The 13,083-nt window shown below is 48.3% G+C and overlaps 1 protein-coding gene across 3 annotated transcripts in view; it reads right to left on the bottom strand.

The window, feature by feature from the left end:
- Tom1l2 (target of myb1 like 2 membrane trafficking protein) overlaps positions 1–13,083 on the bottom strand; it is a 126,239-nt gene that overhangs the window by 10,966 nt on the left and 102,190 nt on the right. For 2 of the 3 annotated variants that reach the window (XM_059270806.1, XM_059270804.1), the window contains exons 8-12: positions 9,964–10,097; positions 7,410–7,458; positions 6,833–6,956; positions 4,292–4,409; positions 3,019–3,094 (exon numbers count right to left, since the gene is read on the bottom strand). In XM_059270806.1, coding sequence (XP_059126789.1) covers positions 3,019–3,094; positions 4,292–4,409; positions 6,833–6,956; positions 7,410–7,458; positions 9,964–10,097 — 501 coding nt within the window. Of the gene's footprint in view, positions 1–633; positions 700–3,018; positions 3,095–4,291; positions 4,410–6,832; positions 6,957–7,409; positions 7,459–9,963; positions 10,098–13,083 lie in introns of all 3 variants that reach the window. The other variant, XM_059270803.1, reaches the window with a different exon arrangement.

Raw genomic sequence — 13,083 nt, forward strand, 5'->3', positions numbered from 1 at the left:
CCAACCCAGGGCCACCTGCACAGGTATGGTGGCAAAGAAAGTCTCTGTGCCACCGAGAGTTTACTGGAGGTGTGATATAAGCTCTCCTAGCTTTCTTTCTTCTGACTCTGTTACTATCATCTATACATTTATATAAGAGATCTCAAGGCCATTGTGAGACTATTATATTATAAAGGCCCACCAAGCCTAGGACTGCCAAATTCCCAGGCACAGCTAAGAGGGAGCTTCTCTGAGCTTCTCTGATTGACCACATGCTGAGTCCTCTCATAATGGTCCCCTCCCAAGTACAAGCTGCTATTACTTGTACTCATCCTGGAAAAATGAATACTGCCAAGAACTCCGGAGTCTGTGAGAGAAGGGAAAGGCCCTCCCCTCACGCCTGCAAACGTCCCAGTCCACGAAGATCCGGGAGCTCAGGCTCAGGAAAATGCCAGGGAAGGTGTTTCCAGAGCTGGAAGTCCGGGGCCACACGGAGACTCCACGTAGACAAGATTGGTACCCTCAGAACAAGTGGGTGACCTCTGTCCTATCTGGTCACAAGGACTGGGCAGGTGGCAAGAGGAAGGTGCTGACTGTTACACAGTAAGGGGCTGGGGTGGGCAGCGAGCTCATTCAGCTATGGCTCCTCCTCACCATTCCTTGGGTCATGAGCCAGCTGTCTATGGGCTGCAGGTCAGAGTCCCCACCTTTCCCTCTCCGCTGGGCCAAGGACAGAAAAGTCCCAAAAAGAAAAGTCACAGCAATACTCAAGACAGGAAGTCACAGCACATATTGTAAATAGAAAAGTCATTGTTCATATTTCGTTGTCACACAAGGAAATGTGATCTGACCCTTCCCACCTGCCCTAGCATACCCCCCCCCCCACTACCTACCTGGAAAAGAGAAGGAAAATCCAATAACCATGACCCTAGGCTGGATAACAAAATATTCAACATCTGGAGGCTTCAGTAAAGCCTGGGAGGTCACCCAGGCCTAATTCTCTTGATACAGTGAAAGTGTTTCTACTTTTTTCTAACTTACTCTGCTTCTTTCCTTTGTCTTTTTTTCTCCATTCTAGTTGCCCATGTATCTTCTCTTAAATTCTTGACTTGAATGCTGAACTCAGCATATTCTTTATTGTCTTTTTTTTTTTTTTTTTTTTTTTTTGGTTTATAGTTGTTATTGTTACTGTTCTGTTTTGTTTTTCGAAACAGGGTTTCTCTGTGTAACAGCCCTGGCTGTCCTGGAACTCACTCTGTAGATCAGGCTGGCCCCGAACTCACAGAGATTGGCCTGCCTCTGCTCCGGAATGCTGGGGTTAAAGGCATGTGCCATCATCACCCCTTTATTGCCTTATGTTTCCGTGTTTGTTTATTTGTAGTGCTGCTGCTGGCCCCAGAGCATTGGGCACACTAAATAGGTGAGCTACACCCACAGACCTCCTGCTTTAAATATATTTTGTATGTGCATGAGTATATGTACATTGGCACACGCATGCCACTATGCGGTGGACTCAGAAGGCAGCTTGTAGGAGTCAGCTCTCTCTTCCCACCTTGTGGTTCTGAGGATGGAACCCAAGCCGGCATTCTTGGCAATAAGTGCCTTTACCTGCTGAGTCATCCAGCCAGCCCTCTCCTGCTTCTTCAAATCATGACTCCAGAGGTGGGGTCTCACTTGCAGAGGTGAGGCTACACAACCTTCTCTATTTTCTTCTCAGTTCCAGGACAGCATGGCCCATGAAGGGTCAAGACAGCCTGCAGATGTGTTCACACACAGAGACACACATGACCATCCCATGTCCCGCCAGTCTTTCTTGCTGAGGCCAGTCCTTGCCCCAGTAACAACAGGAACAGCAATCTGCCTCCTACCTATCATTGGTAAATCTTCTGGAATCAGCAAGACCTTTGAAAACAGGGAGCCAGGCCAAGCCACGCATTCAAAGGGTGAGAAGTCAGCCACGTCTCCTGGACTTGGACCCAGGCCTGGGCACTGATAATGGCATGAGTTGGAGCAGGACACATGCTGGTCTGATGGGGCAAGCCCTCGGTTCAGTGTGGAGAGCCAAGAGTCTGGCTGAGGGACGAGGCTGCTCCAGATTGGGGTGAGCCAGGAGGAGGGGTCATCCTTGTCTTCACTAGGCAGTACACGGGCAGGCCCCTGGCCTGGCTCTCTAATTCCCTTGCTGGGTTCAATGCAGAGATAGTTTAAGTAATGGGAAAAAAAAACAGAGACTACTGTGTAGATGGTGAATGTCACTGTGGGCCTCCACTGTGTAATGGCAGGGTGCTAAGATCTCTTCTGCACCCCCTCGCGGTCAGTATAGGGGGACATATGCCAGCTCAGAAGTCCCCACCCTGAAGACCAAGCCTTTCCATTATGCCAGGCAGCCATCGTGCTGTCCCTCACCAGTCCTTTGCATAGGGCCCACAGGAGGCTAAGATCTGGTGTTCAGGGAGCAAAGGGCCCTTCCTTGTCCAGTGGATGGGTGGGCACAGTCCCCTTTCATTACAGCCCTGGGGGTCCTGGGTACCCTCTTCCCCCTTGCCAGGTAGACAGGCATACATTCCCATCCACTTCCTGGTTGGACTCAAAAGAGAAAAAGCTGCAAAGACATATTAAATGCCCAAGTTCTTCTGAGGTTTCCCATAAACTGGCTGTGGTTTGGGGCTCACACAGATTGCATCCTTTATTTTAAAACGTTCTGACTCCTGGTCTGACTCTTTCCAAGCCCAGAGTGTCACAGGACACTCTCCAAGCCACCTCACAAACAAGTTCTGACCCTCAACTGCCTTCCCTGGAATTGGTACTACTTGGCTAGGCTGGCAGCCAGGTGGCTTAGTTCAGCATTTACTTCCCTTGTGGGGGTCATCATTTTATTAGTGCACTGCCCGCCACCCAGAGGTGCTCTCTGGTGTCCTCCCCTGGCTGTCTCTGCCATCTATACAAGCCAACTTCTGCTGAATTATTCAGCCAACTTTACCAAACTGTCTGTCTTTATCTCCAGAAGACTATGGGCAAAAACCAGGCTTGAGGACCTACCATTTCTGAGCTCTGTTTCCGATTGTCTAGAGCAGAAACGAGTCCTCCAACAGCCTGGGGATCTTCATAGGTGACCCTGGAGAAAAGCAGTGGAATGAGTTCTCTCCCAGCGGTACCTGCCTTGGATGTGACCTTGGTCTGGGACAGAAGCTAAGGACTCCTGCTGTCTGTCTCCCAGCAGACGAGGTGAGGAGACAAGTTTTGACAAGCTCACCCCTAGAGTCATTCCTCCAAGACCTGAGATACCATACTTTTCAAAAATCCCTGCCCTGAGTAACAATGGTGAAGCTGAAGAGAAAGATGTCAAAGTGTTCAGGAAGTCCTCAAGGGAAAAGGCTTCAAAAAGCCAAGTAATTATTTTACAAGCATCAGCCTCTCTGCTGCTCCGAGTGGATGCTATGCTATTTCCAGATGAAGGGGCTATCTGCTTTGGAGTCAGCTCCCCCATTTCTAATTGGCTCATTTTGCCCCAGCTGCCATGGAGAAGCCTCTGTCCTGACCTTTTTTTTTTCAATTGGTTGGATGCTGTAGTAGGTCTGGTTGCCTGCTTGCAGGGGAGGGACTAAATGAAGCAGTGTCTGTGGTGTGGTAGACAGCTTAGGGAAGCAGGATTTCTCATCAGCTCTGAGGGGGATGTAGGAAAGGGAGAACAATCCATGACTGACAAAACGGACAACTCTGGGCAGAGGAGAAGGGGACGGGGCTGGTGTTCCCTGGGCAGAGGAGAAGGGGACGGGGCTGGTGTTCCCTGGGCAGAGGAGAAGGGGACGGGGCTGGTGTTCCCTGGGCAGAGGAGAAGGGGACGGGGCTGGTGTTCCCTGGGCAGAGGAGAAGGGGAGATGGGGCTGGTGTTCCCTGGGCAGAGGAGAAGGGGACGGGGCTGGTGTTCCCTGGGCAGAGGAGAAGGGGACGGGGCTGGCACTCATTCAGTTTTAGCAGTTAACAAGTCCTCACCATGATATTTTTAAGTTTCTAGCTGTCTTTGTTTGTTTGTTTGTTTGTTTGTTTGTTTGGTTGGTTGAGACAGGTTTCTCTGGCTGTCCTAGAACTCACTCTGTAGACCAGGCTGGCCTCAAACTCACAAAGATCTGTCTGCCTCTGTCTCTTGAGTGCTGGGATTAAAGGCGTGCGCCATTACTTGCTCAAGAAGTCTTTAATCTGGTAAAGAAAAGGCTTCATCTTTTTTCAGTGTGACCAGGCTGAGACAAGGACCCCACCCTCACCCCACCCCGCCCAGTAACTGCAGAAAGCCACTGGAAAGAGCCCCACATACGTCTTTCGCTGTTCAGCCAAGGAGTTTCCTCTGGTCTGGGCAAACATGTCAAATCCATCCTGAGGCTTACACTGTTGAAGTGAACTGAGGGTGCCACTGACACTCTCTGTCCCCAAGTCTGTGATGACAAAACAAGAAGCAGATGAGAACAATGTGGGTTTTTTAAAAAAAACCTTGTAAAAATGTTCTAACATTGTATTGTATTATCATTCTCTGTGTGTGTGTGTGTGTGTGTGCGCGTGCATGCGTGCGTGGGTGCATGCGACTCAAGGCATCAGGCTTGCATAAAGTACCTTTATACACTGAGCCATCATCTCATTGGCCCCCAAATACGGGTTCTTAATGGAGTGCCCTAAAAGTTGGGATGGTCATCTGGTGGGTTAAGACATTGTGGAGTTTCAAGGCTGTCCTCAGTACTCCCAGTATGGCATACGTAAGGGCCAGGGCAAGCTAGGTGGGAAACAGGTTTTGCCCCAATCTGAAGCTGCTCGAGGAGGGAAAGAGGTATCCTGCTGGCAGTGAGAAGATGGGGACAAGGGACAGCATGCCCACAGCTTTCTCACCATGCCCTTCTCAGGTGCCCCCACCACAGTCATTCCGAAACAAACTCTGAGGATCTGAGCCATGTATTTAACCTGGAAGCTACTTCCTAGGTACTGAGTCAGAGCTCAAGCACATCAGGTGGAGTCAACAGGTGCTGGGCCTCAGGAGCTCACGTGTAACTCAACAGTTAGGAGGGCCAGCCCTTGCCATGTGTGCCTTTTGATGCTGGGAAAGGCTCAGGGTGGGTCCTTCAAGATGAGCAGAGCTGTGCTGCAGAGGGCAAGAAGATGGACAAAGACCATGGTTTGGAGAGCCAGGCGAGGGGACGTGTTAGCCCTTGAGAGGGATGAGTGAAAGGCATGGCTAGAAAGGAAGATAAGATGACCAGTGAGGTAAAGCAGTGAATGGAAAAGCATCAGGCATTTTAAAGAAAAGAAAGCAGTGGAATCCACTTTGAATTTTAGGTACTAAATGTGGTGACTTGAACCTAGCATGGTGGCTTACACTTGAATTTGGGAGGCTGAGGCAGGAGGCTTGCTATGAATTCAAAACCAGCTTGGGCTAAATATTGAGTTCCAGGCTGGTTGTTCAAAAAGTCAGAGACAATATAGGGCCAGTGAGTAGCTCAGCAGGTAAAGACACTTGTCATCAAGACTGATGACCTTAAATCAACCCCTAAAACCCACACGGTGGAAAGAAGGAACCAATTCCCATAAGTTGTCCTTTGGACTCCACATGTCACAAACTCACACACACACAATAAATAAGTTACTGTAATTAAAAACTTTAAATATATGTCATCAGCTAGATATACTGAAGGCAAAGATATCTACTCTATTATGGATAGATGGCTACAGAGGAAATTGAGACACCAGAATTATAACAGCTGACAGACCACAGAATAAAAGTCTAATTCAACTGAAGTGAAATGAATAGAGAATTATTTGGGGGGCGGGAAACATAAAATCAAGGTAGAGAAAAGAATTTTGAAGGCCATGGTGGTTAGCTATACCAATATTAAAATGTAATTTTGTATAACTTGGTATAAGTGAAACATACAGAGTCCTTGACATACTTTCATTGTGGAAAAGTGAGGAGTTTCCTTTATATTTCAGACAATAGAATAGGTTGATGGTATAGTTTGAGGTAGGCAAATATATCATGCCACCACTTTATGTTTCCTAGCCCTATACAGACATTGCCAATCCATCCCAGATTCTTCTTTTAAGGATTGATGTGTAACAGCTTTAATTGTCAACTTCACATAATCTAGAATCACTTGAGAAAAGAATTTAATGAGGAACTCTGGATCAGGCTGGGACTGTGGGCACATTTGTGGAGGCTTGTTTTGATTGCATTAATGGAGATGGGAGGATCCATCCATGCTGAACAACAGTATTCCCTGGGTTTGGGTTCTGGACTGTATAAATGCAGAGGGGGGCTGAGCACAAATAAGCATCCATGCATTCATTCTCTCTGCTTTTGACTGTGGATGTCACTAGTTCCTGCCTTGACTTCCCTGCAGTGATGGACTGCAACCTGGAATTGTAGGCCAAATAAACCTCCCCATGTTGCTTTTTGTTGGAGTATTTAATACAGTACCAGACATGAAACTAAAACAATGTGGCTTTAGCTGCCTTTCAAACCTGTGTTCTGAGCAGCCAGTGAGGTGAGATCTATTTGCCACCTTCAGCCTAGTTCATAGTGAGAAATAAATCATTTCAAGCATGGAAACCCAGCAGGTCGCTTGTCTTTAAAAAGTAAACAATTTCTACATCCTCAGAGCTTCCGCCACCTCTACTTCCTAACAAGGGTTGAACTCTACATTTTAGGAAAGGAGTTGGTTATAAATTGAAGATGGTGCAATCGGCTGGGACTCAGGAACACACCTTCACGTAGACTGCTCTAAAGGACCTCTCTGACCATCTAACAAAGACAAAGCTATCCAGGAGGAGGCCGGTAAGAGGGAGGCCCTTTCCTCTACTTTAGGACACTCACCCAAGCCTGCGAGTTGGGAGGAGAGAGAAGATGGGGGTGCTGTGCTCCCTACCATGGGGCTCACCACAGCAGGGGAGCCAGGGCCCAGGTCTATTAAGTTGTCTTCAGTTACTTCGCTCAGTACCTGTCGGGACATGAGATTGACAATGAGGTCAGCCTTGGGTCAAGCTCCAGCTACCCGGACACAGATCGGCACACACTCACGAGGAAAGGCATCAAAGCTGTCTGGCAAATGAAAGGTGGCCTTCCTTACCCATCTGAAGGGTACATGGTGGGCCCAGGTCATTAGTGAGCCCCATGCTCTCCCCTCCTCTTCTCCCTTCTCACATAGGGTAAACTGAGTCACTAGACTGGTGACTCATTAATGTCTGTGGGCTGTTTTCCTGCTACTTTCCCATTAGGATGCCTGCTAGCTCTCCCTAGGATCCCTTCAAATAGAGCTTGCTCTGCAGTTACCCAAGAATTTGTATTTAGTCCCAGTTAGGAAACCAGAACTGAGGCCTGAGTAGGCGAAGTCTCTGATGTGTGTACTGGGTAGGTGCCCTCCTCAGAAGAGGGAAGTCCAAAGGACACTTACTCCATTGCTGGCATTCTGAACAGATCGGCCGGACCTGTACCTCTCGAACCTAATGGAAAGAAGAACAGGCACAAGGAGAGTATGAGTGAGGCCCAAAAGGCTATGCTCATAGTCCTGGGAAGAATAATGGGACCTAGCAGAGGCAGGGTACCTTTAGTAGAGGGAACCTCACATGTTCAACTGTGCCATGCTTTCCTCGACAGGGGCTCCTGTCTCACAGGTTTAGCTCCACTGTCTCTCCCATAAGCACCCTGAGCTGGCATCAGGGACCGGGTATTGGCTGGTTCTTGGAGGATCCCACCAGAAGCATCCCTAGCCATCTCCTCATACATTTGGCCTCAATGCTCCTCCAGTCCCTGGAGATATGACTGGGTTATTTGTGAAGCCTAGCAGTAAGTACACACCTCCCTCTACTCCACAGAGCTTTTCTTGGGGGTGATCAGCTTGTGGCTAAAATGCCCCAAGCCCAACCTGAGGAAGAGACAGGGGAGCCTGGAGAAAGTCCTTGCCAGAAACCATGCGATGGTTATGCCAACTACGTAAGGGCTGCCAGGAAGGTAAGATGGAGTGGCCCTGCCAGGGACACCCTCCTCCACATCCAGTCGGCAGATGGCTACAAATGGAGCTTAGCTAGAGCAACCTCAGAAGAGCATCCCCTCCGCCGGAAGTCATCCTCACACCTGGTAGAAGCTGTGAGGTATCCACAGGGGACAACAGAGCCTGTTCTGAGCTGTATTTCAAAGTGCCAAATGACACAGGTAGAGAGGAAGCCAACCACCTTACTCCAGCCACAGCCCAGGAAGCCAGAGAACAGAAACACAAAAAGGCACTGCTCCAGGCTGCTCCCCATCTGGTGTCATCAGCATCTGGGACAAGGCTTCCCAGAAGGAACAGTGTGACTAAGTAGGTGTACATTGTAGAGTTTGTGTTTTGTTTGCGCTTTAGAAAGTTTATTATGATGCATTGTGTGGCAGGGAGGGGTGCTTTAGATAAAGAGTGGAAACACTAAAGTACCGGGGAAAGCACACTTTGGCTCTGGCTAGCATCAGAAAAAAAAAAAAAAGACAGAAAAGAAGAAAAAGGAAAAGTCACATCTTCCTGAGTCAATCTCGACTCAGGAAGGTGGGCAGACCTAAGTGAGCCATGGCAGCTCATAGACTGTGCCTTTATTTATTTATTTGTCTGTTTGTTTATTTATTTATTTATATTTTTTGAGATAGAGTCTTGTTAGATAGCCCAGGCTGGCCTGGAACTCATTATGTAGCCTAGGTTTGCCTCAAGAGTCTCCTCTATCTACCTCCTAAGTGCTAGGATTACAGACCTATGTCTTGATATCTGGTTTCCACTGTAGTTTTAATCCCAGCACTCGGGAGGCAGAGGCAGACAGATCTCTGAGTTTGAGGCCAGCCTGGTCTCCAAAGCGAGTTCCAGGAAAGTCAGGACAAAGAGAGACCCTGTCTCAAAAAAAAAAAAAAAAAAAAAAAAAAATTAAAAAGAAAGACAGACAAGAGCATGGTAGTGTGTAACTGTAATCTTAGAGAAGCCGGGGCAGGAAGCTCAGGAGCTCAAGGCCAGTCTGGGATATGGAGATACTTTGTGTGTGTGTGTGTGTGTGTGTGTGTGTGTGTGTGTGTGTGTGTTCATCATTAGATGGGCACAGGACCACCCATCCCTACTGCCAGTCAGGAGCTAAGCCAACTCTAGGGGTGATGCACAGTGTGGCCATCTTAGCATCCAAAGCATATGCAAACACAGTGTCTGTCTTCTGTTCCTAATGATGTCAGATCGTTGTCCTTCTGACAGACCAATACAGAAAGCTGTCAGTTGGTAGAGGGAGTGGGCCACAAGCCTCCAAGGGGCACACTGCTGTCAGGCTCTTTTAATGGAGAAGGCTGGCTTAGAGTCAAGGCAAGTTACAACCCTGGGCCAACTGGGAACTGCCCGAATCAGGGCGCAGATGGGAGCTGTTCTTGCCACCACCTCCTTAAAGCTAGGTCTGGAAAAGATGCTTTTGACTTTGTCCTGTGGGAGGCTGTGGAGAGGGAAAAGAGGCTCAAGTTTGTCACTTTAAGTGGTTTGGCTGCAGGAAGAATTGAAGGACTGTGTGTTTCCCCAGAGAAGCAGTGTTCACACGCTGCCTACTTCACTCAATACCCCAGACGTACTGACATTTACAAAGGGAAAGATCTTTTTTTCTTTTTTCAAGACTAGAAAGGAAGAGGAAACCCTTTTCTTTTGTGAAGGTTCCCCTCCCCCAATCCTTTTCAAATTCAAAGGGTCATCAAAGGAGCAGGTGCAGACCCGTCCCAGCCCTCCCTGGACTCACAAAGAGCAGAGGTGGATTCGCAGTCAGCTACCTGCTGTTCTGTTCTCTGGAGAACAAGAGCACTGTTTCTGTCATCCAAGAACAAATGAGCATCTCTGATGAGCACTTTCCACCTCTAACACCTCCTAGGCTCTCAGTCTCCCTTTTCTGCTTTGTTTATGAATGAAATTCCTCTGATATGCCAATCATCTTTTTAAGGGAAAAGACCCCAGAGGACTCTGGCCCCACCTCTCATAGCGGAGGAAGACGTTGTTGAGGTCATCGTTGACATGCAGCAGCTCCTCGGTGACCTCCTCATTGGACACTCGGGAGATGAGCTCCACTATGCGGTGCTGCATGGCCCGGCAGGTCCTGTTCAACTCCTAGGAAACACATGCACTTCTGGCAGAGCCTGCTGGGAATGCTTTTCTCACATTCTGCTGCCTTTGAAAGGATTTGTACTGATTCTTGAAAGTCATGGAAGGAGTACATGCTTGTTCATAAAACCAGACGTGTACAGAATGTGAAGTAATAGCTCCCTTCTCTCCTGCCTCAGAGGAAGCAAGTACTTCTTCAGTAGATGGCAGGTGTGTGTATGTGTGTGTGTGTGTGTGTGTGTGTGTGTGTGTGTGTGCACGTGCACATGCATGTACATGTTAATACAAGTCATTTTAAGAAAGAATATTTTAATGTAAATAAATTTGAAAATCAATATGAGATACCTATAAAGATACAATTTAATAAAGTTATTCAAGCAGACATATTCCTATAATGCCACTAAAAACAAAATAAGTAATTAAATCCATCACATACAGAAAAAAGCCTTGGCGCAGTTTTATGACAAGGTACACTTGACCTAGCATGAATCTGGGTGGCTGAAATAATCCCATGATGCCCATTTTGCTTTGTCTCTTGTCTCTTGAGTGTCCACCTCTGTTTGATTTTGGTTCTAAAGCTGAACGGTCACGCTCCAGTGTTAAGACTGCCCACATACTGTCCTGGCACCTCGGGTGTTAGCTGACTTCAACAGCTAACTACAAATCACTTAAAAAGATTTGCATTTTATGTGTGTGTGTGCCTGGGAGTATGCATGTGCACCACATGATTACAGGTGCCTGTGGAGGCCAGAAGACTGTGTCAGATCCCCTAGAACTGGAGTTACAAGCAGTTGTGGACTGCCCAATGTGGGAGCTGGCAATTGAACTGGAGTCCTCTCCAAGCGCAGGCAGTGTTCCAGTGTTCTCTTGGGTCCAGTACAAATAATTTTTAAGGTAGAAAAACATGATTCTTTGTGCCTTGCTTCTTCTCTTCAACATAATCAGCTCCTTTGTCTACCACTTTGTACAGATCACCTCATTCCTTTACTTGTATGTTACACTGTACAGAGCTACTATTGGACCTGTGGCTTGTGACGGCTCTGTCTTTGGCCAACCCAAACAATGCAGCAGTTAACACTCATACCAATTCTTACATACTTAGGCAAGCACTTCCATAGCATGAGTTCCTCAGAAGCAGAATCTCTGAGTGGTCACAGTCAAAGGCCCTCTACAACCGGGGCCAGTTTCCTTGCATTGCCAGCAATGGCATGACTGTACTCTATCCACAACAACGTGGATGCTGTGCGTTGGCGTGCCCATTACCTGGCTAAGGCCTCAGAAGTGCCACACTTCTCACAGAGCTCTCTGTTGGCCAAAGATGATACTTGCAACCCTCAGCCACCACAGGAGCCCTCTCAACCCTTCAAAGCAACAGCCCCTTAAGACAGACAGACCCTGTACCTTACGGACTGGTTTAGAGGAGCCACCCTGCCCCAGAGCAAGCTCCTAGCTAGGCTCTTGTTTGCAGAGATCCTTAAGCACCTGGTAGGCCCCTGCCCTCTCACATGCCAGACTAAGGATGAGGAAACATGGCAGGCTTGGCAGGTTTGCCCTTCAGCCTTCCTGTGGGCCACCAGGGCCAAGGCAGAAGTGAAATACTGCTCCTAGACACTGGGGGGAGCTAATAATCCAGTTAGCTAAGGGCAGAGACACTAAAGCTGGCCTACCTTTCTCACAGCTCCACCCCAGGACTACCTTAGTCTGAAGGCAAAGAGTACCAGATCTAGTCAGCAGGCACAGGCAACCTTTGCTTCTTTTTGTCTCATCATTCTGCTGTCCTGGCTAGGAGATCTCTCTTCCCATCTCGCCAGCCCCAAGGCTAACACATGGGGGCCACTTCCCACTGTTCCTGAGAGAATGAACAGCTGAGGCAGGCAGCATTCCTCTACCCCCTCAGTGCTTCAACTTTCAATGCTGTGGGATTTGAATGTCCTAGGTCTGATTGTGCTCTCTCCTCCATAGTGCTCAGCCTTAGGGCTCCACAGCACCCACCAGGGAACAAGGCCTGGCCCAAGGGGATCAGCCTGGAACTACTCAAACGCAGCTGTACTAATCAAGCTATAAGAGCTGGACTTAGGTAGCTGAGTGCATACAAGTCTGGTGTTTACCTGAACCTAAAGATCCCTTGAGACCCCTCCACCCTAGGTCTGGCCACCTTACAGACCTGTCATTCTCTGTCCAGCCAGAACAACACTATCAGTTTCTTAGGCACCACACAAAGAAGCGCAGTGTCTGTACCTTCCAGATGTTTCTCTGAAAGTGGCTCTCCAAAGATTCCAAGGTTTGGAGCAGGGAGTATGACCCTGGAATAGGCTCTCCAGCAATGTCAGAACCTACCACACAGGCCCAGGGCAGGAAAGCATGGCTCTGTCTAGTACCTCTGGCTAAGCAGCAATCTTTGGCTGTCCTTGTTTAGGGAAAGAGAAGGGAAAAGTCAATCAGCTCTCATTCACACTGTAGGCCATTGGCAAGGTAGAAACCAGGAAGTCAGGGAGCACCCTGGCATGTTGCTGCAAACAAGGCTCTTCAGAGCCCAAGGGTCATCTCCAAACACACCTGAGACTCTCCAGAACTGTGGCCTCACACACTCATCATATTCTCAGGAACCATGAGGAGCTGACCCTCTGCCTTATACTTCGAGACTTCAGAGTGTTTCCCCACCCCAATATGTCATCATACAAATTTTCAAAAATATATAGACAAGTGTCAGGCATGGCACATGCCTTTACAGCACCCAGGAGACAGAGGCAGGCAGGATCTCTCTGAGTTTGAGGCCAGCATGTTCTACATGGTAAGTTCCAGGACAGCTAGAGCTACATAGAGAGGCCCTGTCTGAAAAACAAGCACACAGGTGCTGAGGTGCCTCAGCAGTTGAAAGCACTGGCTCTTCTTGTAGAAGACCTGGGTTCAGTCCTCAGAACTCATACAGCAGCTCACACTCCTTTGGCATTCATACGGTGAATACAAATACCTGCAGACAAAACACTCATAA

Source organism: Peromyscus eremicus, chromosome 8a, assembly GCF_949786415.1.
Source record: "Peromyscus eremicus chromosome 8a, PerEre_H2_v1, whole genome shotgun sequence".
In the NCBI taxonomy this organism is placed as follows: domain Eukaryota; kingdom Metazoa; phylum Chordata; class Mammalia; order Rodentia; family Cricetidae; genus Peromyscus; species Peromyscus eremicus.